The sequence below is a fragment of a genome (assembly GCF_019968985.1).
Source record: "MAG: Porospora cf. gigantea B chromosome Unknown PgB_NODE_513_length_16038_cov_124.575, whole genome shotgun sequence".
Taxonomy (NCBI): domain Eukaryota; phylum Apicomplexa; class Conoidasida; order Eugregarinorida; family Porosporidae; genus Porospora; species Porospora cf. gigantea B.
Window position 1 is genome coordinate 1 of NW_027179072.1, and position 16,038 is coordinate 16,038.

A 16,038-nucleotide genomic window follows, 5' to 3' on the forward strand; every position below is an offset into this window, starting at 1 on the left:
GCGAGAAGAATAGGCAGGCAGCTCGAAGACACAGAGACCGAATCAAAGCCACGGTGGAATTTTTGGAGACACGCGTACAAACTCTTGAAGCGCACGAATTGCATTACATGCGAAAGATACGCTGGTTGCTGACGCAGGTGAGTAGTGACGCTCAACTCGAGGTGCCTGATGACTATGAGCCCATTTTACAGGAGCCCCCCACTCCTCCAGAGGAGGCGGCGTCGTCCATCGCCCACAACACGCGAGCCCAGGCTGCAGCGAAAGCGCAGCCTGCCGTTGACGAAGCGCTGAAGGAGATAGTCGACTACCAGGCCCTGTGGAGGGAGAAGTGCGTGGAGGTGGAGCAGCAGATGCCTTACCTGTTCGACGGGAGCAAAGGTCCGCTCTGGTCCCTTTGCAGGCTTCAACGAAACGAACTGCGCCGGCTGACAAACAGCGTCTACTATCTGCGGTGGTTGCTCAAGCAGCGAATGCCGCCTGTGCCCCTGTCCAAGGAGGATTTTGGGGAGTGGTTACGAGAGGCAATTGAGATTTCCAAGAGCCTGCCAGAACCGTACGTCAGGCCTTCGGACCAATCTCTTGACCGCCTTACAGCAGAAATTCTGACTCAGACGGACGAAGGGAGACAGGTATCATTTAACTCGATGCTGTTAGATGGTAAACCGGAGGATGGGTGTCAATGGGTGTCTGGAAGTCTGGAAATCTCTCTGGAGGCACCAGCCGAGTCAAGTTTGGAGGACAATATAAAAGCCAGCGACTACAATCCAGTGATCGAGTCATTAGCCAGAAATAAGACAGACGGGTCACTGATGCCTGGGGATCTACCCGAATGGGACCCAGTTCAGGGGAGACGTATCTCCTACCAGTTCATTGACCCGAACTCCTCCTTGGGTGAGTTTCTAGAGCCGAATGGGTATTTCAAGGAGAAGTACCGTAAAAACCTGCAGCCAGACCGACAGGACGAGACGCCATCGAAGCGAATGAAGACGGAGGTGCCGAGTCGCACAAGAGGGGCGCATGGTAGGTTCGTGAAGACCGACGAAGACGATATCTCGGAGATGCCGGCTGAGCTGGACCAGCGTGCAGATGTAACTTCGACAGATAACACGAAACCTCAGCAGATCGTGACGTCTCCAGAGAACAGCACGCGGCAAGAACCGACATCGAAGCAAGACACCGACCCGAAAGTAAAAAGAAGCCGCCCCAAGGCAGCTCCTCGGAAGAATGATCCGCCTCTCAAGGAGAGTCCATACAACACCAGAAGCCAGTCGACAACACCGATCCGAGCCAGTCCCGAGCCTGCGCCGCCACCAGTGGAACCCGAGATAAGCGCGCCTATCCGTTGACCCTGAAAATATTGTGACGCATAATAATGTCACGGCTGGTCTGGTGGAGTCTGTGTGTCGTCTGCGCTACCTTGAGCCCTGACGCGGGAGGGGTCGTTCAAATGGACTCTCATGGGAAACCGATGTAGGACTAAAGAGCAGTCAGTATTCCAGCGCTTTCTTGCCGAATCCAGAACTACATAAATACGAAACTCCCAAGGAAGGCGGGCCGGGCGACTTAAACCAACCCAAAGCGTCGTCGCCCGATCACGCAGTTGTCTTGCAGTACGGAAGTCTCGAGACTCGCAAAGAAGCGCAGATTCCCTCAACTCCTGCTCCCACATACAAGACTGAGCCGTCATTGCGGAAGGTGGCCCGTCGAGAGTCAGCAGGATACGGCGCGGACAGCGGACTTAAGACGCTGGGCGGGCCTCCAGGCCGGACTGTAAAGGTAGAAAAATTCGGAGGGAAGCCGGGGCGTACTACGGAAGGCAGTTACAGCGGGGGAGGGTATATCGGGGGAGGCGGAGATAGTTCCACGCCGTACATGCCGCCTGCGTTCCCTCGCGAGAACATCATGGAGAAGGCCAAGCGAATCCTCGCAGACTTCCGCTGGGGAAAGCGTCCAGACCCAGGGGCCGCCTCGGGCTATCTGCTGGACACCATGCCAAACACCAACCTCCTGCACCCTCAAGGGCAGATTGGCGGAACAGCCTCCGGCACCTGGGTGCCGAAAGACGACGAATGCGAGGTAGACTGGGCAGCAGCAAAGTGCCCGATCGGCTGGGAGCTGGGGCCGACCGGAGTCTGCACGGCTGACAGGTACACCATGTACGTGGGCCCCTGTGGACCGGAGCAGAAGCTGGAGAAGCTGTCGGAGTACAAAAAACGAGAAACGCTGACTCAGTGCGACGTGAGGGCTAAATCGAGTGAGAATCCAGCTGGCCGTGCCCTGCAAATTCCACACGGACAGGTGCCAGCCGCAGTACATTCGTAAGTAACCGCGACAAATCATTCCAGAGTGGAACGACCCATGTCCCGAGCACTTCCTCCCCGACGGAGCCATGTGCAAGCCTTCCAGCAGAAGTCGACCTCAGGGTCCTTGTCGAGGTGGAGTGGCGAGAGAGAGCTCCGTGAGTCCGGGATAGTGAGAACACAGCTCTTTGAGAAAGTACGCACCGCATTCTTGTGCGGTCTACACTACCGGTGTCGCGACCCGAATGTGCCGGTGTGCAACGCCCCCTCAGTGTGCCCCATGCAGTACACGCAGCAGGGGCCATGGTGTGTAGGAGAACATTCCAACCCAGAGTGCCGCAAAGCCAAAGTCCACTCGTCAATGCCTGCAATATACGCCCACCATAAGAAGTGCAATCTGCAGTATTGGTGCTACGACAACGAGGAGCACCCCGAGCCGAATTTCAGACGCGTATTCCAGGTGCCCTCTCAAGGTTGCGATGATGGGGACACGGTGGTGGCCTTCGCTTCACTGTGCTACAACGGGAAGACACAGGAACTATACCACATGTAAGCCTTGTCCTAATGCTGGAATGCAGAGACTTCGGAGTGCGCCAGGCAGTGCTTTGAGAACACCACGTCGTGCCGGTTCTAATTATTATCACTCAATAATGGTTGCTTTGGAACGGCTGTTAGAGGAGCCCGACGTGATGCTACCCACCGAGACGTGGAATGCTCTAACATCGCTGCATTGCTCGTATGAGGGCCTGTCCTCCATCGCTCACATCAAAGCTGCATCTTGGACTCCTCAAGTGGATTGGACCGCTATGAGTCGCTATCAGCGGGCCTTGTCTCAGCAGTTCTCCTTGCATTCACCGGCTAATCAGAAGTCGTTTCTTGAAGCGACGACTGCGCATCTGGAAGAATTGCAGATAGGTGCGTCAAATTTACTGAAACCGGAAGACAGTGCAATGGATTTCCCCAAACCCGTCTCGGAACAAGAAGCTATTCAGATGGTGCAAAAATGCAACCTGGAGCCCCCGTTCAATCCGCATACGCTCCATTTTCTGTTCCCCCTGCTCTCTGAACGCTTGTTGGAGCAAGTTCTGCCCGACCCCACTATAGAGGAAGTAGTTCGACTGGTAGGTAGGCTGCCGCGTTCAGCCAAGGACGTTCTTTGTGTGTGGTACGGCTTTTACGTGCCTCTGAAGCACATGCGTAACCACCTGCAAGTAGTGCAGTGGTTGCTCCTAAACCGAGTGGCCAATGTGGGAAACACCAAGGACGGACTCATGGCCCTCATAGACGGGTCTGCCAGTTTCATCCGTTGCTGCTTGCAGTTCATGCAGATTTTATACCATGCCAACCTGATCAGGGACTACCGCTGGAACGAAAAGTTCCACCGCGTTCTGGACCCTCCAGATGGCCAGATGGCGCCCCTCGAGATGTATGAGTTCTACAATGAGGCGTTAGCTGAGGGCGACCCTGTCATCAATCTGGAGTTCAAGTTGACGGTAGGCCCGACGTTAGGTTGTCACACAGCTTGGACCCCTTATGCACAGCGACGTGAGCGCTGGCTCATGTGGAAATGCAGAGAGTCCGCCCGGACACGGAGCTATCACTGTTTCGGTATCCGTTCGTGTTGAACGCTGTGATCAAATCCAACTGGCTTCACGCAAGCCTGTCGATAAACCAGATGCAAGAAAGCGGAAGGGATGCAGTGCTGTACGGGCCGTTCAGCATCGTCCGCCCTTACTACGAGATCGCTGTGCGGCGGCAGTACCTTTTGCATGATGCTCTGACGAAGCTCCTTGTATCATCGGACGCGCTACGGAAGGAACTCCGTGTGCGGTTCATCGGAGAGGAGGGCGTGGACCAAGGCGGCGTGCGAAAGGAGTTCTTACAGCTGCTTGTTCAAGAACTCTTCCATGCGAGCTACGGAATGTACAAGCGTTACAACAACGACCGCTTCTACTACTTCACCGCCGAGTTCGCCGGTCAGCATGAGAATGGGATCCGTATGTACCAACTGTGTGGAGTGGTGATTGGCCTCGCACTATACAACCACACGATTCTGGACGTGCACTTTCCTCTCGCTGTGTACCGCAAACTCCTGGGGCACCGGTGCGGACTGCTGGACCTGGCTGAGTACATGCCTGAGGTGGCAAAGTCAATCCACGACGTGCGACGTGCCTCTGATGCAGAACTTGATGTGATGGGGCTGACGTTTTCAGTCTCCGTGGGTGATAACGCGCAGAATGACGCAGGACCCGCATTTTGGCACGGTGCGGGAGGTCGCACTGAAGGACACCGTCGACAAAGAGACCTCAGTGACCGCGGCGAACAGAGACGAGTACTGCGATCTGCTTGTTGATTGGTACTTGCACAAATCCGTTGAGGAGTTGTTCGCGGCATTCAAATCCGGCTTCGAGGCTATCGTCATGACAGATGCCTACAGACTGCTCAATCTGCACCCAATTGAGCTTCGAGATCTTATTTGTGGAGTAGACCAAGAAATTGATGTGCACGCTCTCCGCCAGTCAGCCAAGTTTCAGGACGGGTACACGGAAGACTCTACAACCGTTCGAGACCTTTGGCAGGTCTTGGCCGAACTTGACCAGAAGCAACTTCGGAAATTCCTGTGGTTTCTTACAGGTTCCGATCGTATCCCTGTGGGCGGCACGTCCAAAATTGTGATCACCCTTGGTCGTGCCGGTCCGGATTCCAACTTGTGAGAGGGTCGAGAAATGATGATGCAGCCTTCCAACGGCACATACTTGTTTCGACTTTCTGCTGTTGCCAGATTATCAGGACAAAGGCAAGTTGAAGGAGAGACTCCTGATTGCTATCGAGAATGCGCAGGGCTTTGGCTTGAAGTGAATTAAAAAACATTTTCCATGCATATTAATGCCGGGAGCGACGCCGTGTCTCCTTCAAGGTGGGGGTCCAGGAATAGCACAATGAGACAGCCAACCTCCCGCCGACCCCGAAGAACCAGCGTCACGTGAGTGGTTTCGAGGGCATTGACTTAGCGATATCAATTATGCGGACAGTTCTGACCCAGATGAGGCTGATGCGTTTGTCTCAATGGAGGAGGACGATACGGAGCCGCCCCTGGTGCTCATTCCAACCATAGAACGATTTCTGGAGCGTCGTGACCCATGCAACAGCAGCGTTCCGGCCGCGAACATCTCGTCGTTGCCTCCCGACAGCGAGCTTCTTGTCAAGTTCTCCGGTATCAGCCACGTGCACTGTCAGTGGTGGCCATTCGAGCGCATCAGACAGTTGTTTGCTGAAGATCGAAATGTGCGCTCGCGCATTAACGTGTTCCTTAAAAAATCGGCTCCGAACAAGGAAATCCCTGAGGCTGAAATTTTCAGGAACCCGGTGGTGGAACGCGTCATCGATTCGTCAGACCTGTTCCAAGCCCTGTATCCATCGCGGGCTGCGAGCCTGGGCAAGCAGGACTGGCCGATGTACTGTTTACGAATCCTCGACACGTTGATTTGTTTTGAGAGGAAGCATCTGGTGTATTCGATTCCGTTTCTGCGGCCAGTGGAGGAAGAACGGGACGGGGCGCCTGGGTACTACGCCACCATCGAGCAGCCTATGGATTTTACAACCGTACAAACCAAGCTCTACATGAGGCAGTATAGGCAGCCTCGTGAGTTCTGGCACGACGTGAAGGCCGTTTTCAGTAATGCGAGACTGTACAATCTCCGCAATACTGACGTGGTGATCCAGGCCAACCTGCTCGAGAGACTTTTCGACAAGCTCTATGCGGAGTGGGCTCGGCTGTCGCGGAGAATGGCTGAGGAGCAGGCGGCAAGAGGCGGGGCGTGCATATCTATAGAAAGCTTGGAGTGTGCTCCGGACGACTTGCCTATACCAGAGGTGCTCAGTGACGACAACCTCGATGAGCGCACTGTGTTGCAACACATTACATTTCAAAGCTTGCTTGCCGAGCCTGAGAGGCAAATGTTGTACCTGGTCAAGTGGAAGGGGCTGAGCTACGTGGACTCCACCTGGGAGAAGGCTGACGTGATCGACGACTCTCTAAAAATCGCCCAGTACCACCGGCACACTAAATGTCCCGAACAGCTAGTTAGTCGTCTGGGACTCCGAGGTGCTGGCTACTGGGAGGTAGATCTTCAGAAGAAAATGCTACATGAGACATATCTGTACGTCAAAGCTGCGCAAGAAGCCGCAAGATTGGGAGGTGCATTCGGCCACCACCATCTCCAAAGAATCCTTGTGGCACTCCCCACACTCACCAACGTTCAAAGTAAGACAAAACCTCCTCCGCCATCCAGATGCGCTGGACGGGCGGGCGCGACCGTTTGAGAGTCCGTTGAATCGCCCGCGATGGGGTGTCACATTCCCTGGGGACGTGATGAAGCGGCCCGTCGGCAGACCTCCATCTCGCCCTCACCCTCGACACGGATGGCCTCCCTTCGGAGTCCCGTTCCCTGCGCCTCTAGCGGACCCACGTGCGAGACTTCAGGTGCAGGCGTCGCAACTGCCCTTTACGTCTGTGGGATGCACAGGTCAGTATCAGCCTCCTGTTAGCTCCCCCGCTCAGTCATCCGCAGATGGCAACCTGGAGGCAGACAAAAACCTGGGCCCGGCAGAGTCATGCTTCTACTCTCCGGTGGCTGCTCAGTACCAAGAGCAGAAGAAGCCAGGGAATCCCCCCTCAGATGTCCAGAGACAGTACCCTGTGTCGCCTCTCTTCAAAGGAGGACTCCGCCTGTTTGATCACCAGCTTGAGGGCTTAAACTGGTTGCTGGACTTGTGGGCCTCCGGCCGCAACGGGATCTTGGCAGATGAGATGGGTTTGGGAAAGACCATTCAGGCCATGGCCTTTATGTGGCACCTCCACACCAAGGAAAGGATGCGGGGCCCGTTCCTGGTCGTGGCGCCATTGAGTACTGTCTATCATTGGCAGCAGACGGCGGAAGCATGGACGGACATGAATTGCGTGCTCTACTATGACGAGTTCGGCAAGGGAGGTCGCGACGCTATCCGGGCCCACGAGTGGTGCCACCATGCCTTGTCGGACGTCCGAAATGGGCGTGTGGGACAGGACGCTGTCACACGCCAGTACCAACTTACCGAGACCTCCCACTACAAGTTCCACTTACTCGTGACGTCCTATGAGACGTTCATGGTCGACAACGACATCCTAGCGCAGATGCCGTGGCAGTATGTCGTACTGGACGAGGCCCACAAGTTGAAGAATCGACTCAGCAAGCTGCTGCTAACACTGCGGCTGATAGCCTGCCGAGACATCCTGCTACTCACAGGTACTTTCGTGCAGAACAACACTGAGGAGATGTGGCCCTTGCTGAACCTTGTGGAGCCTGTAAAATTCTGCGACGTCGAGCTGTTCAAGCAACAGTTTGGGGACCTGCAGACTCCTGAGCAGGTCGGGATCTTAAACAGGGTGCTCCGGCAACACCTTCTTCGCCGAGTGAAGGAGGATGTCGCGCACTCAATCCCGCCCTTGGAGGAAACGATAATTGATGTGGAGCTAACCATCCTCCAGAAGGCTTGGTACAGAGCCATCCTGGAAAAGAATCTCGACGTTCTGAGTCGTATGGGGAACAGCAAAGGCCCCAGACTGATGAACATAGAGGTCGAGCTGAGGAAGTGCTGCAACCACCCCTTTATGCTGGCAGGGGTGGAGGAGCGCGAGTATGCGAACTGTCGAACTGCTGAAGAGAGACTCAAGCGGTTCGTGGAGGCCAGTGGGAAAATGGTGCTTCTCAACAAGTTGTTGCCGAAGCTGAAGGACGAAGACCACAAGGTCCTCATCTTCAGCCAATTCAACTCTTGCTTGAACCTAATTGAGGAGTTCATCTTGTGTCGAGGGTGGAAGTACGAGCGAATTGATGGCAGTATCAAAGGCCAGAACCGGACCCAAGCCATACGCCGCTTCAATGACCCGAATCATGAACGATTTGTGTTCCTGTTATCCACCCGCGCCGGCGGACTTGGCATAAATCTGACCTCAGCGGACCACGTGATCATTTTCGACTCGGACTGGAACCCTCAGAACGACATTCAGGCTACTGCCAGGGCACATCGAATAGGGCAGGAGAAAGAGGTGAAAGTGTATCGGCTGATCACCACGAGAACCTACGAAGCGGAGATGTTCGCCCGGGCCAGTCGCAAACTGGGGCTAAACACGGCGGTTTTCCACAGGGGCGCATTCGGCGGCGAAGGCCCCAGTCCGCGTGAAATCACTCCCAACTGCAGGGAGATCGAAAATCTACTGAAGAAGGGTGCGTACTACCTCCTTGACTCACAGGCGTCGCAGGAGTTCCAAGAGTCCAACATCAGTGACATTCTCTCCAAAAAGACCAGACTTGTGCGATATCAGCTTTGTGGAGGCAGCAGTACGTTTGCCAAAACCAGCTTCAAGTCGGATCAGACAGGAGACATACCGATAGACGACCCGGACTTTTGGAAGAAGTTGCTCGCCGAATCTTCGAACAGACAGCTGCTGTCCCGTCTGAACGATGGCTCAGCCACACGAGACAACCTAGCGAAGCGGAAGTTCATGCGCGCGTTAGAAGATGCCGTTGACACCATCGCGGTTGGTGCGTCAGCTGATTCTGATGCTGACTGCGTTTTGGAGGCCCTGGTACAGGTGCAGCACCTGCGAGACTTCTGCCGCGAAGATCGCGAGCTCGCAGAGCGATGGCTGCAGCAGGCGTCCTGCGCATTGGAAAGCCTACGAGAGAAAGTTGAACCCGAATCAGATCAAGCCGCTGACCCACAAACGAGCCAAAGCGCTCGTAAGCGGACTCGGCTAACCACACGAGACGATGAAGAGTTTCGGTGCTCAGACGATGGCAGTGAAGAGAGAGAACCCGCAACTAAAAGAAAACGAAGACGACGCCAAAAGCGCGTACGATAAGACGAAATTTCCGTTGTTGATTTGAATGCCGAAAGTCACACCTACACCATCTGAGCGACGGTTGATGCGAGCTCAGCGAAAGCACTTGGAGAAACACACCGACGTTGACTTCGTAGGTCGGTTTCAACGCGCGCTGTCGCTCTTGTCCGATGGGGCACCACAAGCCGACTGCGACATCAAGCGTCTCCGGTCCGAAGACAGCACAGTGTGTCCGGAGTCGGCTCGCACGCTGCCAGCTTCCCACCGAGTTTACGAAGTCGTCGACCTGGAGCCAGAGCCCTTGGAACACCTGTTCCTCGGACGACGACAAGTGAGTCTGAAGGCTGGTCAACACAGGTTCGGCAGCTGTGTCGTAAAACATTTCTAGCGTCTGCTGTTGACGCTCTTTTTGCCAAGTGAATTCTATCTGACTGTCGAATTTGAACCGACGCGATAACAAAAGGAGTCACTTCATGACCACGCTGGTGCTAATTGAGCTGCCTGATTCAGTTACGCTTGCAGAGACACTAGAAGAGTCGTTTGAAGTGCTTGTGGCGACACTGGAAGATCCCGTAACTTCAGACCCGCGGTTACGCAACGTTCCAGATCCAGCCACGCTTGCGCTTTGCAGCGTTTCCTCGTGTTGGAAAGGGCTCTCGGGCGCTGGCTTGGGGCGATAAACGAGGTAGAGGACACTTGCCAACCCAACGCAACAGTAAATGACCAATGCCGTCCAAGATCCTGTAGCACACGTTGGCATTGCTTTGTGGCTGACCTCTACGAGGTAGGACTTGGACTGGCACAAATATCCAATCATTGGGAGTAAAGCGATGGCCAGCACTGTGAGAAAGCTGTAGCACACTGCACAGCAAACTTTGGAGCACATTCTAATATGTGTGTTTTGGTGACTCGTGGACGTCGCAAGCCCACCATCGGCTATTTCCATTATCGGCTAATGTCGTGTGTTCGTCTTTGTGGAGCTCTTTGTTGCCTGCCGGTTCTCTGCTGTTACAAGCGCTGCAAGACCCGTCGTAAGAGCGGTCGTCGCCAGAGATCAAGTGCAGAATCTAGTATCGCCAATGCTACTAAGGATGACTCCGTTTTTACGCATGATGAGGCGTCCGCGACAAATCAGTCACCAGATTTCAGCATATCACCGGTTTGCCCTTCCGCAACTGATTCCTTGATCCGACTGTGTAGTTGACATCCGGAGGGAAGTCAGTCCCGATTATTCGCCCGTGCAACTTCTCGTTCAGTTTGCGGTCTTTCTCCAATTTCTCCTCTCTTTTCTGTTGGATTAAATAGGGAAGTGTCGCGGAATAGCGAAGGTCCAGCGGGTCCAAAAGCTCTTTCTGGGGGTATGAGGCTTCAGCGTCAGCGGGGTAGAGGAAGGCGTTCTTGGGTTGCATCGGCGTCACGTCCTCACCATTGACCACACGTTCCATCTGCGCGTTCTTCTCAAAAAGGCGAGGGAGTTCGACCAGCTGTCTTACTGCAGTCCTCTTCTTCCGCAGTTCTCTCTGAAGTTTTTTGGAACGAAGTGAACGACCCATCAGAAAATTGTTGATTTGTCACCGTTTACCGCCTATCCTTGACACTTCACATCATCATTTGCTTTCACAAAGTGTAGACAGCCCCTATGCTATCTCGAAATCGGTGCGAATCCAGTGCACCCGCATGAGCGACTCAGTAGGAGATCCGCAAGGGAATGACGCAGTCGACTTTCGAGCGGAACCTGCACCGGTTCTCGACAGAACACTTCGAATACCCCGAGCAGTTGGGACATTCGGTTGACGCGCTGCGCTTGCTGCGCTTCCAGCCGCCGCCCGGCGACCTGTGTGCCAGCTTGAGCGATGAGCAGTCCGACTCGCCCGCCTACTCCGGCCTCATAGTCAGTCCCGATGAATCAACTGGACACATGTATCGTCGACATGTACAGCCCTTGTTGTCAAACTACCTGCAGGGCGAAGGCTTCGCTGTAATGTCAGTCGGCCTTTCGGGAAGCGGGAAGACGCACTCCGTCCTGGGTTCGGTTGATGAGGCAGGTATTCTTCCACACTTTCTTTACGACCTGCTGGCCGCGACATCCGCATTCGCCTCCTTCACCGGTGAGTGTTCAAACGACATCACCTCCGAATTCCTGATCAAGGTGGAAGCTCTTGCTTTTGGACCCGACGAGACAGTGGTTGACGCCGTGGACCCGACTTTGACGGTCTCTCTTGTGGATACGGGGACCCAGTGGCGACCTGAAGGGTGCTCTACGGCCTACTTGACCTGCCCCCAAGACGCCTTAAGTTGGCTGTCGAAACTAAGATCCGCACTAAATCCGTCTCGTAACCTTGCAGTCGACGTGACTCTTGAGCGCTGCAGTCTCGCACTGAAAACTCTGACGCGTCGAAACACTAACTTCGAGTTAGAGAAGCAGATTTCGAAGAACCCCATCGAATGCGAACTCTCACATGCCCTGTTCGTCGACACTGTCGGCATGGAATGTCTTGCCACTGCTCCTCCTGGTAATACTTCTCTATTCGCTTTGACAGAATGCCTGCTACAAGCGGCTTCACGGAAATTGGACTCAGGTAGCGCCTGTCATCTGCCCACGGCGATGTCCCCTCTTACCCAGTTCCTACATCACCCTTTGTTCGTCCGCCTGGCCATGCCCCAGGCGCCTACGCCAGCCACGCGGCCGATTATCATTGTGAATGTCGCAGACTTCCGCGGCTTCTGTCGTGGCAATCAGGCCCTGATCAATTTCGCAGAAAAGCTCAATGGTCTCTCCTGTGCCATGACACCTCACCAGGTATTCCCCTGTCGGTCTGCCTGGGTTGCCGAAACCATGCGTCATCGTCGAGGCTTGCCTTCTAGGATAGTTTCGGCCTCCTGCATCAGATGGCAGGATTTGCAAGCCGACAAGCTCCACGTACTTTCAGTCTGGAACGAAGGCTGGCCACCACCATCGCCTCCACGTCTGCTACAGTACTTTAATGACTACTGTGAATTCGTTCAGCACCTTGACGCGACGAACGCCAGTGGCATCTCCGTTTCGTCGACACCAGTCACCTACCGCTCCGGATCTCTGGAGGGACCCGGCCACCCCGTCGAACACTTTCGAGCAAGTGGTAACCTCAGCTTGGGCCCTGACCCTCTTGCGACAGCCATTTTGGCGGGACACACGCAGTGGAGTGTGCAGATGCAAGGTACAACGCAGTGCGAGCCGAGTGCGTGACAAACAATCGAATGTGATTTCGTGCGAATGGAATGTGATCCTCCAGTGTTAACCCATGAAGCTGGTATGGAAGCTGGTTTGACGTCGTTCTCAAGGAACTCGGTGCCAACTCAAACGGAACTGACACGACGTGAAGCGTACTTCTCCTACCCGCTGGAGGACTGGCCTTTGGCAGAATCGTATGATGTAGGACCTCTGGTTATCCGAGAAGTGAGACGCTCCACACCTTCAAGAGGTGGATGCACGGCCATTGCACCTGTGGAGGGCAGTTGTGAGCATCTATGCGAGCAGTTGGCACATATCAACCAAACTCTGCATCAAATTGCAGCGGGGCTCCGAACGCCGACGCCTGAGAAGAGGGTCTCTGTGAAGCCACGAAGCACCAGCGGGTGCTCCGTCTATCGGTCTGCTCCTGTGTGTATTCTAACGTCACTCAAGGCGACGTCAAATGAAGCAAGTGAAACACCGGTCGCGGCTGATCCCAGCGGCTCTGTCAGCCCAAGCGTTGTCTCACGTGGCGTGACTTCGGCAAGCGGCACCCCAAGCGTTGTCTCACGTGGCGTGACTTCGGCACTCGGCACCCCAAGAAGAGAAATCGGACCAACTGGTCACACCACCTCGAGTTCCCCTGTCCATCAATCCCCACGTCCAGCTGGACAGTCCACTTTCCTGGTCGTTCACAAATCTCACATCCTTGCAAGAAACGAGCAGATTATATAACTGGAGCATAACGCCATTTTGAGATTTCACCATGCAAAACGACCGCCATAGCATACCCAGCACTTCGCCGACCTTCGACAGAGCCGTACCGCAGAACTTTGCAGCCTTCTACGGCAGCTACTCCGACTTGGCCTCGATGGACGCCTCTGTGGTCAGCGTTACCCACCATTCACAGGTGAACCCCTACGTTAGCAACAAGACGCCAGAGGAGAATCAGGTTATGAGTCACGACCATTTGTTCTCCGACATGCGAGTTCTCAGCGAGCTGCTGTTCGGAATCGCGGCCGCCCACTCTGCTTCTGCGGATTGTGCCGCGTTGGTCGCTGTGAAGAAGAAGTCTCGGGCCTTCTTCGAGGAACCCAGTCTTTCGAGCCTCCAAGACCTAGCGACTTACCTGCGAGAGCAAGACGTGTCGTCGCTCCATCTGATTGTCAAGTCATTCAATATCGTCTCCAATATGGCTAACTTCGCCGACTGGGTCCACAGGATACGAAGTCGCCGATTCTACTCCCGAACCAAGCAACTCTCATCTCACATCAGCTGGGAAACCAACTTTCAGGGGGCATTCCCCAAGCTGTTCGAGGCCGGCTACTCGGCCAACGATGTCTGGCGCGCATTCTCCTCCTGCACCATCGACTACGTACTCACTGCGCACCCCACCGAGGCTGTCAGACCCAGCAGCTTAGCTCTCTATCGTGAGATGGCCAGCGCTATGGTTGGGCTTGACCGCGAGCCGACGCTCTGTGAGACGGATGAGCTAAACGCTGTCGTAAAGCGCTGTGTCGGGTCCATCTTTAACACCGATGCGGTTCATCGCTTCAAACCCAGTCCATTTCAGGAGGCACAACAGATGGCGGCCATCGTAGAGGACCTGCTCTTCGAGACTGTGCCCGCGTTTCTTCGTCGTATGGACACCATCTTCGAACGATTGTTGGGGAAACCTCTGCCGCTGTGTGCCAATCCAATCAAGTTCAGTTCTTGGGCTGGCGGGGATCGAGACGGCAATCCCTTCGTGAATGCGTCCGTTACAATCTCAACCGTCTATGCCAACAAGGTCCGCGCATGCACCCTCTACATTAACGAAATCGAGAAACTACTCGAGGTCTATCCCCTCCAATCTAACAATCAGAAGCTTGTGGAATGGGCCTCCGCCTTGAGGCCTCGCCGACATGCAATGTCGGATGATATCGAAGAGCAAAAGGCTGGACTGAAGTTCAAGAACTATTTCCACAAAGTATCGGAGTCGGAGCCATATCTCCAGCTTTTCTTGGATACCAGGGATCGGTTGGATCAGACGCGCTCGTACTACCAAGATTTACTTGAGTGTGGCCACTCTGACATATCTCCGGATCGCATATTTGTGACGGACGATGATCTTTTGGCTCCGTTTATGCTTGCCTACGAGTGTCTCCTGGAAGACGGCTACCAACCGCTGGCCGAGGGACTCCTGAAGGACATGATTCGTCAGATCATGGCGTTCGGGCTTAATCTGCTGAAGCTGGACATCCGTCAGGAAGGCGACCGGCACACAGAAGCCATGGACGAGATCTGCTTGATGATAGGGCTTCCGAGCTATATCAAGATGGACGAAAGCAGCAAAATTGCTTTTCTGACTTCCGAGTTGTGCAGTAAGCGGCCTTTGATCCCCAGTGTGAAGGTTTGGGATCGGTTCACAGAGAAAACACGGGAGGTCCTTGAAACCTTTTGTGCGTGCGAAAGGCTCGGCAGTCATTCCCTGGGCGGCTACATCGTATCAATGTGCTTTGCAGCGTCTGACGTTTTGTTGGTGGAGCTTTTCCAGAAGGAAATGCGCCACGAAACATCTGCGACGCAGCAGGTGGTACCTCTTCTCGAGACGATTCAAGCGTTGGAAGAATCTGAGAGCTTTATTCGCACTCTTCTTGAGAACGATGTCTACCGCAACATTCTCCGAACCCAGCACAACGACACTCAGCAAGTTATGGTCGGGTACTCCGACTCGGCTAAAGACGGCAGCCGACTGACGTCAATGTGGAAACTCTACAGTGCGCAGGAACGACTGGCAAACCTTTCCGCTGAGTTCGGGGTCCGCGTTGTTTTCTTTCACGGTCGTGGGGGTTCCATCGGCCGAGGTGGCGGGCCACAACACCTCGCTATTTTGAGTCAGCCTCCTCATACCATCAACCAACTTTTGCGACTAACCGTTCAAGGAGAGGTTATCAATCAGAACTTTAGTCTCCGCGAACGGGCTTTCCGAAGTTTCGAGATTATGTTAACGGCCGTTGTCAAATGCAAGCTGCTCCCTAGCGTTGCCGTGAAGAAGGAGTGGCGAGACCTGCTGGAGGTTATGAGCGAGGTCTCCAGAAAAGCTTACAGATCCGTGGTCTACGAGCAGCCGGAGTTCGTGAAGTATTTCCGCCAGGCGACGCCTGAACAGGAACTGGGTCTGCTCAACCTTGGGAGCAGACCAAGTAGGCGCAAAGCCGGTGGAGTTGAGACTCTTAGGGCCATTCCTTGGGTGTTTGCCTGGACGCAGAATCGCCTGAATCTTCCTGTGTGGCTGGGTCTGGGTCCAGCAATCGAGAAGGCGGCGGCTACAGGAAACCTCGAGACCCTGAAGACCATGTACCAGGAATGGCCTTTGATTACCTCCTTCTTCAACCTCATCACCATGGTTTTGGCAAAGACTGACTGTTTCGTAGCTGCACATTACAACGAATTGGTTGACGAGGATCTGAAACCTTTCGGTAACGAGCTTGGTGAAATGCTGCGTGACAGCATCAAGCAGATCAAACGAGTGACGGATGAGAACAGGTTCATGGACAACGACCCCTTAGCCCAGCAGGTCCTGCTCGTCAGGCAACCGTGGGTTTTGCCATGTAATTTGGTTCAAGTTGAAATTCTACGTCGTTTCAGGCAGAATCCGGAGT

General features: G+C 54.5%; 7 protein-coding genes across 15 annotated transcripts; 6 read left to right on the forward strand and 1 right to left on the reverse strand.

The window, feature by feature from the left end:
• Nucleotides 1-17: 17 nt before the first annotated feature.
• On the forward strand, nucleotides 18-2,853 carry KVP17_001430 (uncharacterized protein; the record flags this gene model as incomplete). 3 transcript variants are annotated; one of them, XM_068516828.1, is made up of 3 exons in its annotated part: nucleotides 18-1,341; nucleotides 1,601-2,318; nucleotides 2,346-2,853. In XM_068516828.1, coding segments are annotated over 3 exons (2,550 nt in total), but the record flags the coding sequence as incomplete, so codon positions are not given. The 3 variants fall into 3 exon arrangements, with proteins under 3 accessions (XP_068373504.1, XP_068373503.1, XP_068373502.1); XM_068516826.1 differs by lacking the exon at nucleotides 18-1,341 and having other exon boundaries at nucleotides 1,873-2,318; XM_068516827.1 differs by lacking the exons at nucleotides 1,601-2,318; nucleotides 2,346-2,853 and having other exon boundaries at nucleotides 108-1,346.
• A 97-nt stretch (nucleotides 2,854-2,950) lies between these two features.
• Nucleotides 2,951-5,159, forward strand: KVP17_001434 (uncharacterized protein; the record flags this gene model as incomplete). 3 transcript variants are annotated; one of them, XM_068516836.1, is made up of 5 exons in its annotated part: nucleotides 2,951-3,793; nucleotides 3,822-3,845; nucleotides 3,874-4,518; nucleotides 4,547-5,010; nucleotides 5,039-5,159. In XM_068516836.1, the coding sequence occupies 5 exons, from the start codon at nucleotides 2,951-2,953 to the stop codon at nucleotides 5,157-5,159; spliced, it is 2,097 nt and encodes a 698-aa protein (XP_068373512.1). The 3 variants fall into 3 exon arrangements, with proteins under 3 accessions (XP_068373512.1, XP_068373513.1, XP_068373511.1); XM_068516835.1 differs by lacking the exons at nucleotides 2,951-3,793; nucleotides 3,822-3,845; nucleotides 5,039-5,159 and having other exon boundaries at nucleotides 3,976-4,518; nucleotides 4,547-5,014; XM_068516837.1 differs by lacking the exons at nucleotides 4,547-5,010; nucleotides 5,039-5,159 and having other exon boundaries at nucleotides 2,951-3,925.
• Nucleotides 5,160-5,239: 80 nt separating this feature from the next.
• KVP17_001432 (uncharacterized protein) lies at nucleotides 5,240-9,204 on the forward strand (the record flags this gene model as incomplete). Of its 3 annotated transcripts, XM_068516831.1 has the most annotated exons (3): nucleotides 5,240-5,283; nucleotides 5,312-6,564; nucleotides 6,593-9,204. In XM_068516831.1, the coding sequence occupies 3 exons, from the start codon at nucleotides 5,240-5,242 to the stop codon at nucleotides 9,202-9,204; spliced, it is 3,909 nt and encodes a 1,302-aa protein (XP_068373507.1). The 3 variants fall into 3 exon arrangements, with proteins under 3 accessions (XP_068373507.1, XP_068373508.1, XP_068373509.1); XM_068516832.1 differs by lacking the exon at nucleotides 5,240-5,283 and having other exon boundaries at nucleotides 5,367-6,623; XM_068516833.1 differs by lacking the exons at nucleotides 5,240-5,283; nucleotides 5,312-6,564 and having other exon boundaries at nucleotides 6,673-9,204.
• A 25-nt stretch (nucleotides 9,205-9,229) lies between these two features.
• Nucleotides 9,230-9,603, forward strand: KVP17_001428 (uncharacterized protein; the record flags this gene model as incomplete). 2 transcript variants are annotated; one of them, XM_068516824.1, is made up of 2 exons in its annotated part: nucleotides 9,230-9,514; nucleotides 9,541-9,603. In XM_068516824.1, 2 exons carry the CDS (start codon nucleotides 9,230-9,232, stop codon nucleotides 9,601-9,603), a joined length of 348 nt encoding a protein of 115 aa, XP_068373500.1. The 2 variants fall into 2 exon arrangements, with proteins under 2 accessions (XP_068373500.1, XP_068373499.1); XM_068516823.1 differs by having other exon boundaries at nucleotides 9,230-9,571.
• A 725-nt stretch (nucleotides 9,604-10,328) lies between these two features.
• On the reverse strand, nucleotides 10,329-10,736 carry KVP17_001429 (uncharacterized protein; the record flags this gene model as incomplete). The annotated part of the gene is made up of 1 exon (XM_068516825.1): nucleotides 10,329-10,736. One exon carries the CDS (start codon nucleotides 10,734-10,736, stop codon nucleotides 10,329-10,331), a length of 408 nt encoding a protein of 135 aa, XP_068373501.1.
• Nucleotides 10,737-10,891: 155 nt separating this feature from the next.
• On the forward strand, nucleotides 10,892-12,409 carry KVP17_001433 (uncharacterized protein; the record flags this gene model as incomplete). The annotated part of the gene is made up of 1 exon (XM_068516834.1): nucleotides 10,892-12,409. One exon carries the CDS (start codon nucleotides 10,892-10,894, stop codon nucleotides 12,407-12,409), a length of 1,518 nt encoding a protein of 505 aa, XP_068373510.1.
• Nucleotides 12,410-13,160: 751 nt separating this feature from the next.
• Nucleotides 13,161-16,038, forward strand: KVP17_001431 (uncharacterized protein; the record flags this gene model as incomplete). Of its 2 annotated transcripts, none has more annotated exons than XM_068516830.1 (1): nucleotides 13,161-16,038. In XM_068516830.1, a coding segment is annotated over one exon (2,878 nt), but the record flags the coding sequence as incomplete, so codon positions are not given. The 2 variants fall into 2 exon arrangements, with proteins under 2 accessions (XP_068373506.1, XP_068373505.1); XM_068516829.1 differs by having other exon boundaries at nucleotides 13,161-15,987.